Here is a 22,423-nt window from a genome sequence, read left to right on the forward strand (position 1 = left end):
GCAGCGGTTTCAGCAGCTAAAACAAAAAACGGCTCGGGATGTTGAAGTTGCAGTCCACGTGTGAATTCTCCTGTCTATGGGTTTTACATAAAGTTTACTGAATGCATGTAAACCACATTTGACTATCAAAGTGTTGCAGGGACTGAAAACAGAAAATGCATGCTTGGTTGTACGCTATACAACTGATTCTAAACCCCAACAGACAGAAATATTGTCAATTCACTGAGTAAAATTAATAGTGATCGCTTAATTTTAATTAAATTCAGTTAAATATACCTGCAAAAGGTTCTAGCATATTCCAAACCTTTAATTTACTTGCCAGAAGAGTCATTTCCACCAAAATGGTAAATGGACTTCTTACATAGTGCTTTTCTGCTCTAATTCAGCACTCAGAACGCATGCCACATTCATGCCAGCACTTTGGCGACAGTTGGAAGGAAAAACTTCCTTTTAACAGGAAGAAACCTCCAGTAGAACCAGGTTCAGAGAGGGGGCGGGGCCATCTGCCATGACCGGTTGACATGAGGGGAAGAAGGTGGGACAAACGACACGCTGTGGAAGAGAGCAATCTAATGACAAATCTCTCACAGCGTGGTCAAAATGTTTGGATACTTTGTTAAAATGACTTTACAACTGTGTTTCTCATTCTTTCACTTTATGTTTTAAGTGCCTACTTTACTGTACCAGACTATAGATTCTTCACAGGATACCTAAATATTGAGTTTAAGACTGGGAGCTGGTTAGCCACACAGCAAGAAGGTCCTGGGTTCAAATCCACCATCTGGCAGGGACCTTTCTGAATGAGGGGACATCCAACACATCACTGGAAACGAAAGTTAATGGGTAAAATGCTAAAAATCTATGTGGACAATCTGTACCAAAAACAAGCACTGTGGAAAAAAAAAAAACAATGGGTCTACTACACACAACACTATATAATAATAAAAAGATGTTGTTGGGTTTCTTGTTGCTTCAGTTTGTGGACAAAGAGACAATATGCTGTATCCATACTCTTTGCTGTTCTCCATCTCATCTCAGCTGTCACAGGGCGAGAGGCAAGGTACATCGTGGATATATTTCCGGTCTGTCACAGACATTCACGCTCACAAGTCGCACCTATTTAACCTAACATATATGTGTCTGGACTGCAGGACGAAGCCTAACAAGAGAGAACCCACGCAGGCACAGGGAGGACACAGAAAGACCCCAGCTAGCTGGTGGATCATATCCAGAAGCTTCTGGCTGTGCCATCAGCATCTCCCTGTATCCATCCATCCATTCATTCTCTGCTGCTTATCCTTTTTCAGGATTCGTGGGGGGGCAGGAGCCTATCCCAGCTGTCTTAGGGCGAGAGGCAGGGTAAACCTGAACAGTCTGTCGCAGGAGACACAGACATTCACACCCTATGGGCAATTTAGAGTTTCCAATTAACCTATCCCCACTAACTGCATGTCTTTGGACTGTGGGAGGAAGCTGGAGTACCCGGAGTGAACCCATGCAAACACAGGGAGAATATGCAAACTCCACACAGAAAGACCCCAGCCGGATGGTGGAATTGAATATAAATATTCTGACTCCTTTTCCTCTCTTCCTCCACTTCCCTTGCAAAATATTTATATGAGCAGCTTCTACCATCTTCACAAATGGTTGTACCTCAGTTGTTCTAAAATGTTTTTGCAGTACTTACAGTGGGATGCAAAAGTTTGGGCAACCTTGTTAATAGTCATTATTTTCCTGTATAAATCGTCTGTTGTTACAATAAAAAATGTCAGTTAAATATATCATATAGGAGACACACACAGTGTTATTTGAGAAGTGAAATGAAGTTTATTGGATTTACAGAAAGTGTGCAATAATTGTTTAAACAAAATCAGGCAGGTGCATAAATTTGGGCACCACAAAAAAAGAAATGAAATCAATATTTAGTAGATCTGCCTTTTGCAGAAATTACAGCCTCTAAACGCTTCCTGTAGGTTCCAATGAGAGTCTGGATTGTGGTTGAAGGTATTTTGGACCATTCCTCTTTACAAAACATCTCTAGTTCATGGACAGCTCTCTCTAACTCACACCACAAATTTTCAATAATATTCAGGTCTGGGGACTGAGATGAACGTTCCAGAACGTTGTACTTGTTCCTCTGCATGAAAGTCTTAGTGGGTTTTGAGCAGTGTTTCGGGTTGTTGTCTTGTTGAAAGATCCAGCCCTGGCGCAGCTTCAGCTTTGTCACTGATTCCTGGACATTTGTCTCCAGAATCTGCTGATATTGAGTGGAATCCATGTGTCCCTCATCTTTGACAAGATTCCCAGTCCCTGCACTGGCCACACAGCCCCACAGCAGGATGGAACCACCACCATATTTCACTGTAGGTAGCAGGTGTTTTTCTTGGAATGCTGTGTTCTTTTTCCTCCATGCATAACACCCCTTGTTATGCCCAAATACCTCAATCTTAGTTTCATCAGTCCCCAGCACCTTATTCCAGAATGAAGCTGGCTTGTCCAAATGTGCTTTAGCAAACCTCAAGCGGCTCTGTTTGCGCTGTGGGTGGAGAAAAGGCTTCTCTGCATCACTCTCATATACAGCATCTCCTTGTGTAAAGTGCGCTGAATGGTTGAACGATGCACAGTGACTCCATCTGCTGCAAGATGATGTTGTAGGTCTTTGGTGCTGGTCTGTGGGTTGACTGACGGTTCTCACCATTCGTCGTTTCTGTCTATCCGAGATTTTTCTTGGTCTGCCACTTCGAGCCTTAACTTGAACTGAGCCTGTGGTCTTCCATTTTCTCAATATGTTCCTAACTGTGGAAACAGACAGCTTAAATCTCTGAGACAGCTTTCTGTATCCTTCCCCTAAACCATGATGGTGAACAATCTTTGTCTTCAGGTCATTTGAGAGTTGTTTTGAGACCCCCATGTTGCTACTCTTCAGAGGAAATTAAAAGAGGAGGGAAACTTACAATTGACCCCCTTAAATACTCTTTCTCATTATTGGATTCACCTGTGTATGTAGGTCAGGGGTCGCTGAGCTTACCAAGCCAACTTGAGTTCCAATAATTAGTTCTAAAGGTTTTGGAATCAATAAAATGACAGCAGTGCCTAAATTTATGCACCTGCCTGATTTTGTTTAAACAATTATTGCACACTTTCTGTAAATCCAAAAAACTTCATTTCACTTCTCAAATATCACTGTGTGTGTCTCCTATATGATATATTTAACTGACATTTTTTATTGTAACAACCAACGATTTATACAGGAAAATAATGACTATTAACAAGGCTGCCCAAACTTTTGCATCCCACTGTATATTCATGACTTACAGCTGATCTGAACTATCAGACAATTTGTAGACACCTGTCTTAGTTAATTGTATAAATATCCTAAAACGTTTTCAAATGCTAGCAAAGAATGAGAAGTGCTCTTTCTGATGTGCACAATAACAAACTAAACCCAAGTAAATGAGAAAAACTGAGAAGAACTATTTGATGAAAGTGCACCAGACGTGATTTGTGTGGCCAGTAGTTTAAAAAGAAAATCAATATTCTCACATTAATGTGATCATTTCTAAACACAGTCTTTTCCCTGACCGCTTTTTTAACCTTCAGAAGCACTTTAATGTTTTCTGTGCTTACTTCTGTACATCTGAACAGAGCGGAGCACTTAGGCTCTTCTGTCTCGGTTTATATAAGGAGATGTTTATTTATCAACCAATGACTTAGAGCACTTCAGCTCTCTTGTTTCTGCCTCACTCGGGAGCAAATTTTGAGCTTCTGGGTGAACACCGTTCTGCTGCACGGCCAACTCATCCTTGACGCTAATACGCTTCTAATCTAGGTGTTTAGCCGATGCTTGCTACTGTCACTGTGCTAAAAGGGTTCTCCGTTTTTTGTTTCTCTTTTCTCTTTGCATAACTGGTCATGTGTCATCTAGCAGTGTTAAATATTACTCAGTGCTAGGCAACTAATAACTTACCCAAGTTACATAGCAGTAGTTTTGTTGTACCTCGATTGAAGTGACTGATATTGAAACAGATTGATCTGATGTGTCGTTGGAGTTTTTCTAAAAGAAAAAAAAGCATTGGATGATTACCTGTATGCTCAAACTATGCTTGTTTTATTGGTGAACCTGTGCCTTTGGACCGAGATTAACAAACCCCTGGTGGTCTGAAGCCAACACACAAGTGCATTAAACCTGCAGTCTTTCTAATGGCCACTAGGGGGTGAAGCCTCTGGTTGCTAGATGAAGTTTACTTAATAACAGACTATGAGGAAAATCTCATTCATTCATTCGATACACATTTTTCTGATGAGTTCATGGTCTCGGTTGCTAGTTTCAGGGCTTGGTGAATACAACGTGTTGTTCATTTTACGTGAGGGTGAGTGTTCATGTTTCTAAATCATTAGTTTAAAAACACAATGCTGCTTTTCTTGAGGCTTCACAATACGACCTCAGTAACTATGGGTGATGGGGCGCTGTCCGTCTTTTATATACAGTCTAATTCCAGCTAAGTCAAAATCACAGTTTCTGTAACGCAATTACATTTAAAACCACTTTAAAGGTGTTTTTCTTTTGGTTTGTTTTTTAAGAAACAATTCTAATTCTTTTTTCCCCCCCATAAAACAAACAAACAGTGACTGTACCATTACTCAGTTTCATCAAGAACACAAATGAATCTAAGAAATCTGCAGCGGTTCTCCTTTTAGTACAATAAATCATTAGTCCCACGAGCATTATCCGGTCCATCAAAGCTCCTTGTGCAGCACATTAACTCTATACTTTTGCTGGTCTGGGAAACAAACCACAATAACTCTTTCATAAATGTTGCAAGAAGAGTAAAACACAACCTGCAGTGCAGCACTTCTTCCCCTCCCCACAAAGTGAAAAGCGTGAGATGAAAGAACTTTTCTTAACATGTCGAAGTCATCGGACCATCACATTCATCACTGGGTCACCCTCCATCAGCAAAGTACTTCCTGCTCCATGGGGAGAAAAATTGATAGCACATTGTCTGTTTGCTCAATGACTGCCTTAGATTACATGGTAAAACATATAGTTTCTTTTAAAGAGTCATTAAAGCTTCCTCCATGCGGCTCACATTTAAAAGCACCGACGTTTCCTCTTGTTGTACATAGAGTAGAGTAGACATTTCTCAGGTGAGGGATATTTTAATACAAAAATGGAAACGTGGGCCAATTACAGGTTTGGGTGCTTGAAGTGATTTAAAACATGCATGTAATTCATCTTAGGTAGTCTGAAACTTTAGCATCAACACAGATGAAAATGGCATTTTTAATTTCATATATAAGTTAAATAATTGCTAAAACTCCAATGCATTTTTTTGCTGGTTTGAAAAGGTTCATAAACAATTCTACAACTACATGTGGCGACATAAGTGAAGGATTCCAAACTTCACACTTAATTTTTCTAAATAATTTATTTAACATGAACATTTCTTAGCAGTAAGGCGAATCACTTAATTGTCTAAACTTTAACTAAATGCTCCATATGTGCGCCCTAGTCCCTTCTTTCCTTAAGTTTGGTAATATCCAGCTGAGATGCACCTGATACACTTTGGTGGAATACAGCTTTAGTTTAATAATAATTTGATTAGGAGTTTTTGAAAATTCTGGTCACAGATTTTAAATCATTTTTCATCATTTGAGCCTCAGAAACAAATAGATGCTATTTGCAATCTGTTACAGAAACTTTGTTTTGTTTTTAAATGTAAAAAAAAACAAAAAACAAACACCTAAGGTTCAACACTCAAGTTCATACATGACTGAAACTCATTTGCTCTCCAGTATTTAGTCTCTGTCTCCATCTAGTGGCCAGATGATAAACCTAACAATGAATATATCCTTGGCTGCCTCTGCTTTCAGTTAGAAAAATCCAAACAGGAACATTTTTAGTATTCATTGTCTTTTTATTACTCCTTAATCAATACCAGTTTTTATAAATAACAGACATACGGTTAGAAATTGCTGTGTCAGCCATGGAAAGTAAGATCATAAGAAACTTGACAGAAAACAGGAATCAACAACTGGAATTGCTGCTTGTAAGAATGAAAATCGCAATTTCAAACATTCAATGCAATTTGCATCAAAGTATTTTTTTCCCCAAAGAACTACAATGATAAAACTCATTCCTCCTTAAAAAGGGATGAATGTCAAAGTCCACTGCAGGTCAAAGTCAAACCGGAGCAAAAGAGTCGAATTGTCAATAAAGCCCTAAAAGCTTTCAGCCAGCGAGTTTAATCAGGGCCCTTATTATAGTTTGCCATCATGAAAAAACTTGTTCTCCAAGAAAAGCAGCAGGATTCAAGTTCAGATATGGCTGTGGAGGCAAAGAAACCGAACCTAAACCTCTGAGATGCAGATTGAATACATGAACATCATAATGAGGCACAGAGCTGCCACGCTGACAGGAGGACTGACGGCCACAGACGCACACAAGTGTGAAATTATACAATCAAAGCCAAACATGGAAACATTTAGGAGTTCTGATTCTACACTACAAAGACTACAGATTGATGTCTTAAAAATGTAAAGTTCACTTCAAAGCCAGTCCCAGGAAGCTTCGACCCTCAACACATCAACAGCATTTTCTCTCGAATGATTTTTGGTTAATGCACGTCTGTATGAGATTGAAACACAGCGAGTTTTACATTAAGTCCAGTAACAATCAAAGCTGCATGTAAAGACTTTATTTACAGTAACACAAGAAACCAGTGAATCATCCTTTTCTCGCTTACTGCAGCTCAACACTGTTCAAACACACCGCCCAGCAACTGTAATTAATACCATAAATAAAAAAAAAAAAAAAAAGGTGACACTTATAGTAAAAAAGTTTCCAAACGCCACATATAAAAAATCTAAACACTGAAAGTAATGCATCTGAACTGTATAAAATGACGAGCTGATGTATTTAAATGCTTTAAAACAAACGAAGGCAGGTCGACCCCCTTTGGGAAAAAGTGGGGTCAAGTGTTTCGGGCCTTCCAAGTGCAGTCACCGCGCCTGTACCCCTCCTCTGACAGTCTTTTATTATGTGCTCAATCTTTTCAAGTAATTCCATGTATCAGTGGCAAACCCCCCCTAAAAAAAACCCAACAACTTTCTTTCAGTTTTTTTTTTTTTTTTTTTTTGATTGTTCCAGTGTTTCCTCTGTCCATCACTGAGGACCAGTGTGTACAAAAAGTGCGAAAATTACAAAGCTCATTGCTGCACAGAACTACAAACCTAACAAAAACATAATCCCAGTTTGGCTCATGAGGAGAGCTTGGAGTAGCTTGGTGGTGAAAATTTGCGCTTCAGGTATTTGATTATGTAGAGAGGAAGACAGCTGACGAGTGTGATGGCGGACACCTTCCACAGGAAAGGCCAAGTCGTGATGAAGGACGAGTCTGGGAGAAGGAAAGATAAAGACTTTATCACAGCGACATGATCGCGCTCTAAAATTATGTTGGTGATTGCGTATTGGTCAAAGCATGAAAATAAAAACTTAAACACGTGAGATGAAAACGACCCACACGACAAAATAAACCCAAGAACATAAGATGATGCAAACATACAGATGCAAGACCAGATACATAATATCAGAGACAGATGAAGGAGAAAGGGGTGTGAATTCACAGGCTGTACACCTACCAAGGAAAGCTCCCAACGACACCCTGCCTATGCCTGTTGCCGACACACAGAAGCAAAAGAAGTGCAGCAGAAACAGTGAGTGCAGTGCAAAAAGTTAGCAGTGAAGAAAGAAATAAAAATAGGACAGACAGAGAGAAGAAAAAGACTGAGGAGGGAATAAAAGCACAGAGCTGAGGGTTTAAACAACAGCGCAACACTTAGGTGCCAAGTAGTGTTACATCAAACTAAACAGAGCGGGCACAGCGAAGAAGAAGGCGGTTCCTTGAAGTACTCAGACCAATCAATACTGGACGTATCAAACCAAAAGTAAAAGCCTCACACCAACTGTTCAAGCTGTTCACAAGCAGGTTAGTTGACTATTTAGCAACTGAAAAATAGCATATTAGCATCACTCTTCATGGTTGTTCAGACTAAGGTTTTATTTTAATGAGAAAATATTCAGTAGATTAAAGTACAACAATAAGTTCTCATACAACCTTTCATATAACTATTTGATAGGATTTTTAAATATAAAGATATTCTATTATCTCCTGAAACCTTAAATGTTTAAAAGGTCAGTAAACCAGTAGTGAAAAACTCAGAGGAAAGGTATACCTACCAAAGTACTCGTTGAGGAAGGCGAGTGAGGCGAGGTAGCAACCCAGGCTGAAGAACTCAGCCACCACCATGAGCCAGTGCCAAGTGCGGATCGTCAGCGCCACCATCAGCAGCTCAGTCAGGATGAGCGCCGTGAAGGAGATGGCAACCACGTGAACGAACTCCGACTCAAACAGCACCAACGCGCTGTACATGAGGATGCCCCCTGGTGGCACCAAAGGAAACATGCGGACTTTAAAAACTTTTTTGCGCGATTAGGTCTGGTCTAAGTGTCTGGGCTTAACTAAAATTACATTACTCATTATTCATTCAGGACTTGCTGTGCACCAGATCTCCCTTTAAGAAATCACGATTGTTTTCTAAAGATTAACTGGCCCAGTCTATCAGTTTCATCAACAGTGGTCTGGGACACTGAGTTAAGGATTATGGTGTCTGCAGATAAGGACTGATTCAATAACATTATTTATGAGGCTGAAGGATCCACAATGCCTTCCAGTGTGTCTCACTCTTGAGTGTCCAGACACACACTCATCTTTGGGCGCCTGCTGTATCTTGATAGCCTTTCATTTTATCATAACACTACACAAATTGAGCTTAATAGCCTATAACTGATCACGTAATTGCTTTTTCATATTGGCTTAATACAGCGCATTCCACCGACTCAACGTCTGTAATAAATTATGCCCGATCAGTTCCTAATATTTTCTTCCTTTCATATTGCTTTTTTTCCTTTCCACATACCGAGTATTGGCCTTTAATTAAAAACCTCGAGCTGTCAGGAAGTCACGCTTGAGCAAGAACATAGATCTTTCTCACTCGCTGCATGGCTTAGCGATTACAGAAATATCGATTTACTGGACAGACAAAAGCTTGCATGTAAAAGCGGATGGCAGTTGGAAACCTTAGATACTGAGAAACGGACTGTGCAAGGGTTTGAAGGGGCCCTGGGACTGTGCTACTAGACAATGCACAAATGATGAAATGGTGGCTGAAGAGTTGCTCTGACAGTTTAAAGATAGAATCACGCTGTAGATGGTTCTGCTATAACTTGAAAGTTGATTTTAGGAAGCAAATGTGAGTGAATGATAAGGAAAAACACACCTTGATAGACACTGATCAAAACCCAAATGAGGAAAGTCTTGAAAGACAATGAACGTCCCTGAAAGAGAGAAAGACATGTTGTTACTTGTTTAAATTCTAACGAAGGAAAGCTGTCAAAACCAAAGATTAAAAAAAAATGGGATTAAACCTTAGTGAGGTCCTTATAAAGCTCTGGGTAGAGCAGGGCCATTTCTGGCTTCACATCTTGGTCCAGGACCAGGGAGAATACAGGAAACATGGTGTAGATAGTCGCATACCTACACACAAAGTATAAAAAAAATAAATAAATAAAAAAAAAAAGAGAAAGAAATGAGAGACGAAGACAGGAGAGGCAACAAAACTGAAGGTTATATGATCGAATACTGTAGAAGCTTGCATCAGGGTTATGCTGTTGTGAAGCTGTCCTTACACTGGCCCCATGAGACTTCAGGTACTCACCCGACCATGAGGAAACCCTGGTACAGAGGCACAGAGGCAAAGTAGAAGACGGAGGAGAAGACGGCCTGAGGACAGGACACAAAACTGGTGTCATAAAGTCACCAAATGAGGAATTTTAATGTCCCCGCTGTGGGGAATTTGTAATTTCGTTTTAACCGCAAAACAACTTTCATGATGAACTCATTAGGAACGATCAAAAGCAAAATATAGGCTCAAAATATGTAACAAGAAACATACAGCATTTGTAGTGTTTTGTCTGTGTTTTAATTTAACTATCGCTGTACCTGCATGGTGGAGATGATCATGCCCCTGTGCATGACAAACTGGCCAAGCGCTGCAGAACGCTTGTAGCTGTTCCTGCCGTGAACCATGAGCAGGCGGCCAATGTGCTTAAACTGAGTGATGGAGAAGTCTGCAGCCAGCGACGCCTGCTTCCCTTCCTATGTGAAACAAACAGAATAAAGATGCTAAGCTAAAGTAGAACAACCGTTTTCTTTTTTCTTCACATTTAAAGACATGCCACTTCGTTTTACCAGTTTTATAACTGAGGGATCTGAGTCAAGGTTTTTAGAGTTTTTATGACCAAATTAAGTTATTGGACCTAATCCAGGATAAGACACACAAGGTCTGAATGAAATGTGCAGCAGGCTTTACCTTTCCTTCAATCCCGATGCCACAGTCTGCAGCCTGGATCATACTGACATCATTTCCTCCATCACCTGCCACAAAATTACAAATTACATGATGCAGTTTCTAGAAGTAGCAGCTGGAATGGGCATTTTTAAATCAGTGAGTTTTCACTGCCATCTTGTGGACACATGCAGTAATACTCTGTCTAAGACCACATGAATCTTCCTCTAACCCAACTAAAATCAGTGATGTTAAATGGTCACATCTGGGATGGGACGGTTAAGAGACTGTGAAATTATGTGTTTTTCTCTGAAGCATTTTACAAACCAGTTCAGCTTGTATCCCAAACACGAGTATGAAATCGGTCTGGTTTAATTTGTCTGTTCACCAGAGTTTTATAAATGGTAAACACTTTCCTCTCGAAAAGATGGGGCTAAATTCACACAGATATTTTCTCCCGCTAACAGATTTTCCCAGGCTGTCCGTGGATCGTAGCCAAATGCCTTGTGGGCAAGCAGGTCTGCCGCCCCTATATCTGTCAACACTTACCTATGGCGCAGGTTCTGTTGGCTGTGTGCTGTTGGAGGAGTCTGACGATTTGAGCTTTCTGAGTTGGAGAGCAGCGACAGCAGACCACCGCCGGACACTGACACGCCAGCTCCACAAACTCGTGCTCATAGTACCTCAGACACACCTGTAGCACCACAAAGGAAGTAGCATACATTAAAAAAAAACTAACAAAAAAACCAAAAAAACCCAAAGGTTGTGTGACATAAATTAACTTGTTGACCAGAAAACACAGTGAAAATGTTAAATTCCTGCTTAACTTCATTTTTTTTTTTTTTTTTTTTTTTTTTTTAAATTCAGCTCACTGTTCCAGTTGTTTTTATTATCTTTCCCTCTCCAACTCCTCCACTTCTTGGGTGAACTCCAAAGTGTTCGTTTTGGCTAAGAAGTACACCCTCAACATCATCGGCTGTGCAAGCGTCACTGCACTGCGCTGTAGTACCTCTAAGGAGTCTCCTGAGATGACCAGAGCACAGTCATGTTTCCTTCTGAAGGCGTTCAGCTCCAGATGGGCCTCTCCTCTGTTTGAGACCTGCTTGAGAGCCACACAATACAATTATCCACAAGATCATTTAGGCTTTTTGTTATCGCACATTTAATCTTAGTGAACAGCTATCTGTTTTGGAAAATGCAAAGTGGACAAGACTGCCATAAGCTTTCCATTTACTCTTTGAAGTTTACTTATAGACACATTTCTACTAATCAGGCAGGCAGGCTTCTCTTACATGCAGGTAGACAGTCTGTATAGAGGCAAAATGCAATCGTGAAATGAAGAGCTAACATAATATATATGCTTTTAGAAAAGTGGATAGAAAAGTACCGTAATTGTCGGGCTATAAGCCGCTACTTTTTGCACAAGCTTTGAACCCTGTGGCTTTTAGTCAGGTGCGGCTTTTCTATAGATTGTCCATGATTTTTGTCATATCGTAAGACGATTTGTTTTGTTTGTTCCGCTGTTGTACGGCACTACGTTGCCTGGCGGAAGGATCGGGGTTCAAGAGTGGTATGTTAGTCACATGTCCGTCCGCCAGGCAACGTAGTGCCGTACGAAGTAGCGCGAAAAACAAACTTCAAAGTAGCGCTACGCATTCAGCAGGAGGCGTGGATGACGAGCGGCGATAAACTTGCGAAAAGCAAGTTATGCTCAACTCCACCGGTGGATTCTGACAGCGTGGAAAAGTGCGAAAACATCCACGATCACCAACGGATTTTGAAGGGCTGGACTGCTGCATGATGGAGAGGAGGACACCGCCACGGCCCTTCTGAGGGTGTTCGACTCTGACACTGACAACGAGGATTTCTTTGGTTTTGAAAGTGACAACGAAGGAGAGAAGCGGAGAGTGGATGACGAAGCCATCCTGAGCCTGTTTGTATCCGACACTGGAGAAGAGGACTTTGGTGGTTTTAGAGCGCAGGAAGAAGAGAAAGATGGTGAATGACTGACTTTTCTTCTTGTTAAAGCCGTGTCACTGCACCTGAGCCTAAAAGGTAGTCCGAATCTATTTTTCTGGTGTGCTGTAGGTTACTGTTATGTACTACATGTGCAAATATGTACCCATAACTTGTTTTTCAAAATATTAATAAAAGGGGTGTGTCTCCAAACAGCCATCTCTTTCCTGACAATTCCCTTTGTGCATATTCTCTTACATATGATGAGTCAACATTGAAACACCTGCGGCTTTTAGTCAGGTGCGGCTAATGTATGTACAAAACAGGATTTTCCCCTGATTTTAGCTTGTGCGGCTAATATTCAGGTGCGCTTTGTAGTCCGGGAAATACGGTAGTTTTTAATACAGCCATACACACCTGCCCACTCCCTTAGGTCTGCCAATCAGCAGCTCTTTAAGGTGCCAAACACCAAGGGTAAATTTAGAGGTGACCGTGCTTTTGCTGTAGCTGCTCCAAAGTTGTAGCATGATTGGCCCTTGCACGTTAGGCAGACCTCTGCTCTTTCTGAGTTTATAACTCTTCTTAAAACATATTTATTTGCTGAAGCCTTTGGCACATTTTAAGAGATTGACTATTTGTTTTACTATTTTTTCTAATTCCCTAATTTTTAACATGTTTTATTGTTTATGCTATTTGTATATGTGGTTCAGGGGGTTTGGAAGCTCATCTCGTAACCTGAAGGTTGCCGGTTCGATCCCCAGCTCTGTCTGTCCTGGTTGTTGTGTCCCTGGGCAAGACACCTACTGGTGTTGGCCAGAGGGGCCGATATGGCAGCCTCGCTTCTGTCAGTCTGCCCCAGGGCAGCTGTGGCTACAACTGTAGCTTGCCTCCACCAGTGTGTGAATGTGAGAGTGAATGAGTAGTCGAATTGTAATGTAAAGCACTTTGAGGGTCTCGAAAAGCGCTATATAAATGCAATCCATTATAATTATTATTATTACAGCGATTTAAAACAGTAGTTTTATTTTAAACTGCTTTAAAAATAAAGGTGGTATGGTAACCATAATCTCTTATCCACCCTCCCTGAAAAACTGAGTTACACCCAGAGTGTGAAGCAGCCAACTAGCCGACAGGTCCTTTTATGCAAACACTTCATGTTTTCAAATAAAACAGCGTACCGGTCTGAAGACGTGGATGTCTTGGTTCCTGGAAACCAAATGAGAGCTTTTAGCGATGCACGTAGCCGTCTCAAGCTTGTCCCCAGTCAGCATCCAGATCTGAGAAGAAAACAACATGAAGAAACACAAAGTGTTACAGAAACAGCACAAAAATGGAGTAAAATTAAACAAATAAGATCTTCAGTCATCTCCAACACTTTATGGTTAATTAACATGAAAATACATCAAATTCTGATTAGGTGTAATATTATAGTTTTCCTGCTTTTTATCCCTCCTGAAGTAATTATTAAGCAACTTTCCTTCAAGGTATCAATATTGTTGTTTAAACATAATGCTAACAAGCAGCAAAATGAATTTTTCTTCAGTCTCAATTGAGAAAAATTAAGTTGTTTTAATCTTTTAATTATTTCTTCCACCTTTTTCTTTTACTCCCTTGCACTAACACTACCATGTCACTATTACTTTAATAGTTTTGTTGGACTGCAACAAAGTAAATAAATCAAAGTGGAGATGATCTGACGAAAAAAAAAAAAAAGCATCGGTCTGGCGTCCAGTTTTATTTCTGCACCGACCTTGATGCCAGCATTTCTAAGCAGCTCCAGCGTGGGCCTGACGTCTGCTTGTAGCTGGTCTTCCACACCAGTCAGACACAGAAGCTCCATCTCTCGCTCGAGACTCTCCACCACTGCTGCGACCTTCAGGGTTCGATCGTGGATACTCAGTTTCGCTTGATTGTAGCGATTCTGCACAAAAAAAGAAGAAAGAACAAAAATAACGAATAAAATCATGAAGCGATTCAGAGCTTCAGAACCGCAAATAGTGGACACGCCTGTTATTCTCCCTTTAGAGTAGTTTGAACTGCAGAGACTACAAAAACCAATAAATGTATTTACAGGCAAACATGAAAGTGATCTGAGGATTATGATGGGTTTGTGGTTGTTTACTAATGTCAAAGAATTCCTTTTTTTTATGAGTTACTTAAACATTTGTTTCATCTACTCTTCTTTCATTATGTTGTTTATGACAGTTATATCAGTAAGTGTAAGTTAAAAGTCCAGAGGAACCACAAACTTCACCCTCAAAAATGACCGTACAGTGAAAACACATATTTAGATTTTCATTTGGAGGGCTGTCAAAGCAGACTATATTAGATTTAAAGAGGTACACATCGTTCCTTATAAACCAACAACTGATAAACCTGCATACCTCAAAGTCCTGATATTGCTCCTCAGATAAACACTTCTTCGCCACCACCAGAGTCCTCAGGCCCTCTCTGGCCATGTTCCCACACTGAAAGGAAGGAGATCAGAGATCTATTTCAGGGGTGTTTTCAGTCTCAAGTATCTTTCAAAAGCTTCATCGCTCTTGACTGAAGTAGAAGATGTTGTGTATTTACAATAAATGTTTGCGAATGTTTCCCTGAGATTAATTTCAATCAAATCTAGGGCAGATAAGTTCTTTTATTAGAGCAGCTGCTGTGCAAGTACACCATGCAGACACTACTGTCAATAACAGCATATTGTTACCAACACCAAAATAAATCAATATTGAATAACATACCCTGTGGTGAAATTCAGAGGACACAGTAAAACAAAGGGATGGATGGCAGTTTATTTTTGATATGAAACACCAATAGGGGCAATCTGTCCACTTGATTGGTTATTGACAAGCTGAGTAACTGCAGCGCGTTGATCTGACAACGGGATATTACGGCCAACAGGACATCATTAGCACCATTGTTCAAGAATATGACATACTGTAATTACTTCAACTTTATCTAGGTCACTAATTAAATCAAAAGCTGCCCCCGGTGCTAAATGACTCAATAATGCCAATATAATTATGAACATATGCGCACAAGACCTTCGACCACCAAACTGGTGTAGGTGGCCTGTTGATCTTTTGATGAAATGTCCCCATTAATAGAGATGCCATAAGCAGCTAAGCTCTCGTATATTTGTTATTCATGTTGGTTATTTTATTACTTCACATAAGTAGAAACAAATGAGAAAAATACTGGCAGAGTTCCCACATGTGACAATGTTTAAGACTTAAACAGTAGATTCAACATGTATCATCTTTATTATAGAAAGACTACATTTAGTATACATTAAATTAACATGCCTTTTTAAGACATGAAATTGCATAACATATTTTTAAAGCAGGTGTTTTTCAGCATAACTTTTATTTATTTAGTTTGAGTTCAACAACTGTATTTAAAATCTTTTATATTTAAAGCTCCACAATCCCTTAACTATTATGTTATGTGAGAACAGCATGCGTCAACAGTTCACACAAAAATGTTTTGAGGATGCGCACAGACTGATTAGAGCACGATGTTTCTTGTCCCTGCTCCAAAACCTGTAATTATGCTGTCTGCCCATCATTTTACATAGACTGTAATTACAAGTAGCCAAGAAGAAAAACTGGTTACATCAGCCCCAACTCCAATTCTGAGCCAGAGATATTGAGAATTTCGGGCAGTGACAATCTAAAAGATCTACAAATCGGGGACCTATCCGGGAGTCAGTTAAACCAGGTTCCTTCAGCATAAGCAAAGTTATATTCAAGACCTTTTTAATGGTGTTTAGAATGAAACTGAATCTTAGAAAGACCAATCAGGTAACAGTCTTTATCTGGCACTAGCTGAGGCACTAATTTGACAAACTGCACCAATCCAAGCGTGCTGCCTTATAGTAACCGTGTGCAAACACATGGAACACTTAAGAGTGCAGGAATAGTGTCACCGACTCACTGTTGTGATTCTCATCCTGAACCAAAATTTGGTTAAGACTAACTTTAATGGAATTTGCGCTTCTTTGATCCAGTTCTGTCCAAACTATATTTACAGGAAGTATCCAGTAAAATCTTTAATATGACTCAAATTTGTACCTCTTCTTCCAACCAGTCGTTATACTGGACGATGCTCGCCATGGCAACATCAGCACCCTTCATGTAGAAAGTGATATCCCCTGTTGACTCCTCCTAAATAGTTGGAAAATAAAAATAGCTACGTTTCTTCTAAATTTGAAGGCATTACTGTGGAAACTAAGCTAAACAGAAGCAACAATAAACAGAATTACAAGATTAGGTTCAAACCGATCTTAAAAATTAGCCCTCATTATGTGCAGGAATAACAGAAACAGGCATGACTCAGACCACACAACAAGGAGGATATCATTATACACACCCGAACAATGATGCCCATCCTTTTGCTCTCAGAGGTGAAGGGGAAGATCTGCAGGATGTAAAAGGAGAGAATCTGTCCAGAGGGAGTCTTCAGCTGCAGGGAGGTCAGGTCTCTGTTCACCAGGGTCAAACCAACGCTTTCTGTCCACCGCACCAGCGCCACCTGAGGAAGATTCGATGCTTTGACTTTAATAAAACAGCAGACAAGATATACTTGTTCACAATGTTTGAGGATCAAATTAAAATACTTAAAATCTTTATTTTAGGATGAATGTTTACTAAAACTAACAGGTTAATGAGAAAATCACTTTATGTAGGAAAGAAAATGATGAAAGTTGACAACATGTAAGCTGATTAAATGTACTTTCACATGCACTTAAAGGATGAGAGTGTGTTACGGCATCTCCAGAGCTGCTGAGCTCTTCCCATTCAGCTCCACATAAGTGTTTTTCTGTTTCTCTTTCCTCTTTTTCCCCTCAGCAGGAACTGCGGCCCCCGAGTGAGTGTTCAGCTGCACACGACTCAATCCTCAATGGGTTCATTTTCAATTTGCTCACTCAAAGGTTGTTATTATACTCCGACCTACAAATTAGAACTTCCTGTTAATACCCCATCATTTCTCCTGCTCCCCCTTTGAGCTCCGTAAAAAGGCTGCCTATATTTACTTAACACACATCTGTGTGCCATTATCCTGTGTGTGTGTTCACATAGCTGCACATGGACACACATGAATTGACACACAACATGTGCTGACATTAAACAGAGTCCTTTTAATCTACTTTATCAGCTCTACAAAAACTATTTAAAGCTTTGTCAACTTTGATACAAATTGCATGTGATTCAAACTGCGTGTGTTACAACATTACTAAAAAAAACGACTGCTGCTGACTAGTTTACTGCAATGGCAGACGTTCTTAAACAACACGATCAATCATTTCAACTGTGTTCACTGTGTTTTAGCAGCCATGTAAATCACAATAGCGGCAAGTGGACTCTTAACAGTTAAATTCTTTTTTCTGCTGTAATGTCACTGGTAACATAAAAGGGTGCACCCTGAAGAGCTCAATTTATTTTGGGATCATTTGACACACTTTAGATTTGAAAGAGTATCTCAAGACAGAGCAGAAATTGTGCATCTGGATTCATGAGAAACTTCTGTTGGTAACTTGTTTATCCCAAATACAAAACTATAAATCGTCTAGTTTGCGTCTTCTTTTTGCATTTGAGTAAAAGTTCTTGCATAACCAGTTTAACAAACCTTCACAGCCGTCCTGCTATTTGTACACATTTTTAACTGTTATTGATAAGCACACAGGGACACATGCAAACTTAACGGGAAGGAAAAGTATATTTACTTGATTATCATTGTGGTGTAATCGACACCATTTAATTAGCGAGGAAGCATTGCAGTTTGGTGATTTTAGAACTGAATGAATTGAACCTAAATTCTTTTTTTTGTAACTTTGGAAAGTGGATTTACCTGAGAATCTGCAAAGCTAAATTAAAAAGCAATGTCCCAGCATGTTCATATTGTTTACATAATGTATCTCACCTTTTTTTGACACAGAGTTATCTTCACAAAGCTTTTGATTTTAGCTCCAAATAAAAATTATCAACACTATGACAGAGTCTAAGAAGTCAAATATTAATAGCCAGTGACCACCAGCTCAGCTGCTTTTCAACTGCAGGAACTGAATGGATCCAACCTGGTGTTTCCCATGACATGAATCTTAGGGGGAATTTCACAAAGATTTCTCTTTTTCTTGGCTTTTCAACAGAATTTTGCAAACTTGGAAGGATCAGGCACTATCAAATTGACGTGCCTTGCATGTATGCCATTAAAAAGGAAGTAGCAAAGAAATATTTTTTATAAAGGAGAATATTAAATGTGAAATAGCAGCTGCTGCAATGCTTTTCTTTTCTTGCATTGGAGATGAAGTGACACAATTTTCCTGATCTTAATGACAGCTGAACAATAATTGTCAAACTTCTCAATCCAGAAAGACCAAGTGTGTAATTTAATACGAGCTCCTGAAAGGTGACAAAATGTAGGAAAGAAAAAAAAAAGCCACACACATTTAAAGGCTACACTCAAATATTTTTTTCTAATCAGACCACAGGTCGGACGACCTTTGTTCTGATCCCAGTAGCTTCCACTTTATGACTGCTTATGATATCCGAAATGATGAGCGGGCCAAACAAACTAAGAGAAGTATAGCGGCTGAGATCGGATGCTGCATTCAATGAGACGAAGGATTCAAAAGAAGAGGGAAATGAAAGACAGAGAAAGAACAAAGGAGAGAGTGAAAGGGGAAGGGAGAGTTCTACCAACAATCACAGATCTACACCTCTCATCCTCCCAGTGAGAAAATTAAATATTGATCAATCCAAGCAGTGTGAGACAATAGAGGGAGGAGAGACAGAGCAGAAAGAGGGGATATAAATAAATATACCCATCAACTTGGAGGGAGGTAGTGCAGGTAAAACAGAAAAATTAGATTTATCTTTTAATACGCTTTTATCTTTATTTTGATTGCCAAAGGTGGCAGGGGGTAAAAAGAAACTGCCAGTCTCACATAGGCTTTACGAACCTTCACATGTCAGTGGTGATAAACATGCCAATAATGCTGCAGTGGGCCTTTAAGGGTAGATTAACTCCCCTCCAATCTGCATTAAACTACTGTTAAAAAAAAACAAAACAAAACAAAAGCCTGACTTTTTTTGTCGTTTTCCTTCTGTGTTTTATGTGTTCTCCATGTAATCCAGCTCTCGTGTTACATGGAGAAAGGAAACACTGAGGATCCTCGTGGGGACCGGGCTGCATTCTTCCTTCAGTTACAGCAGTAAATTCTCAGGCAGCTAATATAGACAATTAAAAAGCTTAACCTCTAAAAAGAGTTCATGACCTTTGACTTTCTGCCAGTGAAATGATAATTATGACTAAGCAGGATTATTTAGGATGGCTAATAAATGACACAGAAAGAGATTAGAAATATTTTTACAATGAGTGTTTCAAAAGCAAAATCTCCCTTTTCCGCATCCTTTTGTTTAGTATATACATGTTTTCTCCTACAAAAATATTAAAAGGTGCTAAAATAAAGATTTAAGCTGACTTTAAAATATATTATGGGTTTTTCCAAAGACTCTGAATGAGCTGGGAATCACCCAGAAACGTCACTCATGACAAGGGCGGTATTGTGACAATTTGTCACACACAGATTATTTAAACACATCTGTGTGACTGTAGAAAAAATGGACTCTAAAAGGTAAAGAAAATAATTTTATGTAGTGCACTGTAATGTGTTCAATTCAGACAGTTATTCAATCTTAACAATGTGCTGATTTAATTCATTAGCTTTCTATTTTACGTTCCCTGCCAGCTTCCAACTCCAAATGTAATCTGCATCACAACAAGTTAACCTCTGTTAACCCAAAGTAGTCATAAAATATTGTTTTTGACAAGTGAGGAAAACTGTGACCCACCCAAATTAGATAAGTTTGCTAAATACGAGGTGGAAATAGAGCTATAATCTAATCTTTGACGACCAGGATAACCACTGTGCTTTATATCTACCTCATCTGGGCTGGAGGCTTGATACGTGCGGTTGTCATCACTGAAGTCCTGGTCGGCTTCTGCAAATTCAGTCTCCCCGTTTACTCCGGCATGCGACTCGTACACCGGTGTGACGTTGTGGCACAGGGCGATGGCTTTCACGGCCTCGTGGATCCGGCTGCTAACGCTCTTACGAACCTTTGGGCCTGATGCCTGGGTCTTCCGCGATGGCGTGGCACCAGTGGCACTACCACTGGATGGCTGGGAAGTTGCCTGAAGTAAGAACAAACAGTCTGCAGCTGACAACAGTTTCTGTCCAGACTTGTATTAAATATTTAGTTTTTTAAAAGAACTTTATAGATTTGGGCTCGGCTGTTCCTGTGTTATGGCACTGAGTAAAGGAACAATGGCCAGCATAGTGTTGCACAGTTACATGAACCTTTGAGCTGTTGTATACAAAATGTCATCACTTTATCCTTTTAAACATTTTTGTGAAATATTGAAATATCCATGTGAATTCATGAGTTATGGCTAAAAATGTGTTTGCAAGGTACCAGATCCAGTGCCTAAAAGAACTGAATCTGGAGTATATTTATATATATTTATCCCTGCAGACACAGTAAGAAACAGCTAGTTCTTATCAATCTGACACACCTGTTCAAGCTAGATGACACAGCGAGGAGAGGACTGCAGCATAGTCTCTATCTTGTTATATTTGGTTTGAGGGCTTTTACATTTTCATCTCTTTTGACAAGAACCATCAGTTTAAGTGTGCGATTACTGAGCATGACAACAGTCCACAGAGCCAGCTGTAGTTGACAGGAGGACTGCACTCTACTGAGCATTAGACTTTGGTTTATTATTAGACTTGACTCCTGCTGAGCAGAGAAAGGGGCTGACAGGAGTACAGTAAGTACACAAACTTTATCTAAAGGGACTGAAAGATCTACAGGCAGAGATTATTATGCCATTCAGCCAGATAAACACAGTGTCACAGATATAAATGGAGGATTTCTTCTAAATGTACAACAGATACTTGTAGGCAAAAGTTGTGATTAAATTAAGACCTTTAGGTGGGGGTTTTTTTAGACTATATTATAAATGATCCTCTTTAAATTTTACACATCACTGTGACAGTACAGTGCAGAAAAAAGTATTGTATAGCACAAATGAGAGAGGCACTGCTGATCAGCACTGCTTCAGCTGTCCTGCGCTAAAAAGACTAGTCATTTTTCATTAGCTGAGATTAGACATAAGGGTGCGGGGCAGATGGTTTCAGCCTCGACCAGCTGTTTGGAGCTGGCTGAGAGCGAACAATATCATTCTGTCAAGACTGCAGCCAGATCTGAGCCACCCAGTGAGGAAACACTTGCTTACAGTACAGGGAGTCTCTCAGGGACGCCGCATGATGAATGGACAATATGGGCTTCTTTCCTGGAAAACTTATTCTTAGCTCAATATAAAAATTGATTAAACTGATCCGCAGAGAGGGGCAGGAATAAGCGGGAAAACACTGAGGGAAAAAAAGTATTAATTTTAACTGGATACGCGCCCATGCTGGGCACAAATTTTCAAAAGTCAAGTAAATTGTGTACCCAGTGTCTATCGTTAGGCATATGTGTTATAGTTTTAAAGTAATACTGAGCGAACACTCACACTAAACAATCATTATTCAGAAATTTACAAAAGAAAAAAAAAGAAAAAAAAAGTCTTTTTTCATAATATGGATGCTAAAAAAATTAGTGCTAAAAATTTTTACATAGATTTTATTTTTAGTGAATTAAAATATTGGACGTTATTTTCATATACACAAATACACTCACACCAATTAATGCACACAAACAAATCAGCATGGAGGTGAGCTGAAGGCAACCAGACTTCTTTTTTAGGTTCATGAAGAGATTTTACCTCTAATCCAAAAGGCTTAAAAGTCCAGATGCCTTTAACTCGGGTGCTTAAGACATACACAGACTAACAGTAGCTGGGTTTTCTCAACCACACGTCATTAAGGTTGCTCACCTGTGCGTATGACTGGACTATATGGCTTTGGATCTCATCCATGGTGTCTGTGCCATAGGATACTGTTCCCAGGTGGAGTCGCTTGAATATCATTTCGTTTTGTGTCAGAGTGCCTGCAGTT

The 22,423-nt window shown here is 39.7% G+C and overlaps 1 protein-coding gene across 6 annotated transcripts in view; it reads right to left on the bottom strand.

The window, feature by feature from the left end:
• The window catches only part of atp9b (ATPase phospholipid transporting 9B), a 59,201-nt gene that overhangs the window by 9,699 nt on the left and 27,079 nt on the right, over positions 1 to 22,423 (bottom strand). For 2 of the 6 annotated variants that reach the window (XM_085263547.1, XM_085263551.1), the window contains 17 exons: positions 22,303 to 22,415; positions 20,305 to 20,556; positions 16,732 to 16,893; positions 16,434 to 16,526; positions 14,748 to 14,831; positions 14,114 to 14,284; positions 13,542 to 13,640; positions 11,417 to 11,509; positions 10,957 to 11,101; positions 10,432 to 10,496; positions 10,062 to 10,217; positions 9,778 to 9,842; positions 9,488 to 9,596; positions 9,340 to 9,397; positions 8,240 to 8,443; positions 7,642 to 7,674; positions 6,684 to 7,397 (listed from right to left, as the gene is read on the bottom strand). In XM_085263547.1, the coding sequence (XP_085119673.1) occupies positions 7,261 to 7,397; positions 7,642 to 7,674; positions 8,240 to 8,443; positions 9,340 to 9,397; positions 9,488 to 9,596; positions 9,778 to 9,842; positions 10,062 to 10,217; positions 10,432 to 10,496; positions 10,957 to 11,101; positions 11,417 to 11,509; positions 13,542 to 13,640; positions 14,114 to 14,284; positions 14,748 to 14,831; positions 16,434 to 16,526; positions 16,732 to 16,893; positions 20,305 to 20,556; positions 22,303 to 22,415 (2,039 nt within the window). In that variant the 3' untranslated portion in view covers positions 6,684 to 7,260. Of the gene's footprint in view, positions 1 to 6,683; positions 7,398 to 7,641; positions 7,675 to 8,239; positions 8,444 to 9,339; positions 9,398 to 9,487; positions 9,597 to 9,777; positions 9,843 to 10,061; positions 10,218 to 10,431; positions 10,497 to 10,956; positions 11,102 to 11,416; positions 11,510 to 13,541; positions 13,641 to 14,113; positions 14,285 to 14,747; positions 14,832 to 16,433; positions 16,527 to 16,731; positions 16,894 to 20,304; positions 20,557 to 22,302; positions 22,416 to 22,423 lie in introns of those variants that run through there. The other 4 variants (XM_085263548.1, XM_085263550.1, XM_085263549.1 and 1 more) reach the window with 4 other exon arrangements.

Source organism: Mchenga conophoros, linkage group LG22 (assembly GCF_057382185.1).
Source record: "Mchenga conophoros isolate Kocher_MC1m ecotype Shallow Benthic linkage group LG22, M_conophoros_male_GT1.1, whole genome shotgun sequence".
Classification (NCBI taxonomy): domain Eukaryota; kingdom Metazoa; phylum Chordata; class Actinopteri; order Cichliformes; family Cichlidae; genus Mchenga; species Mchenga conophoros.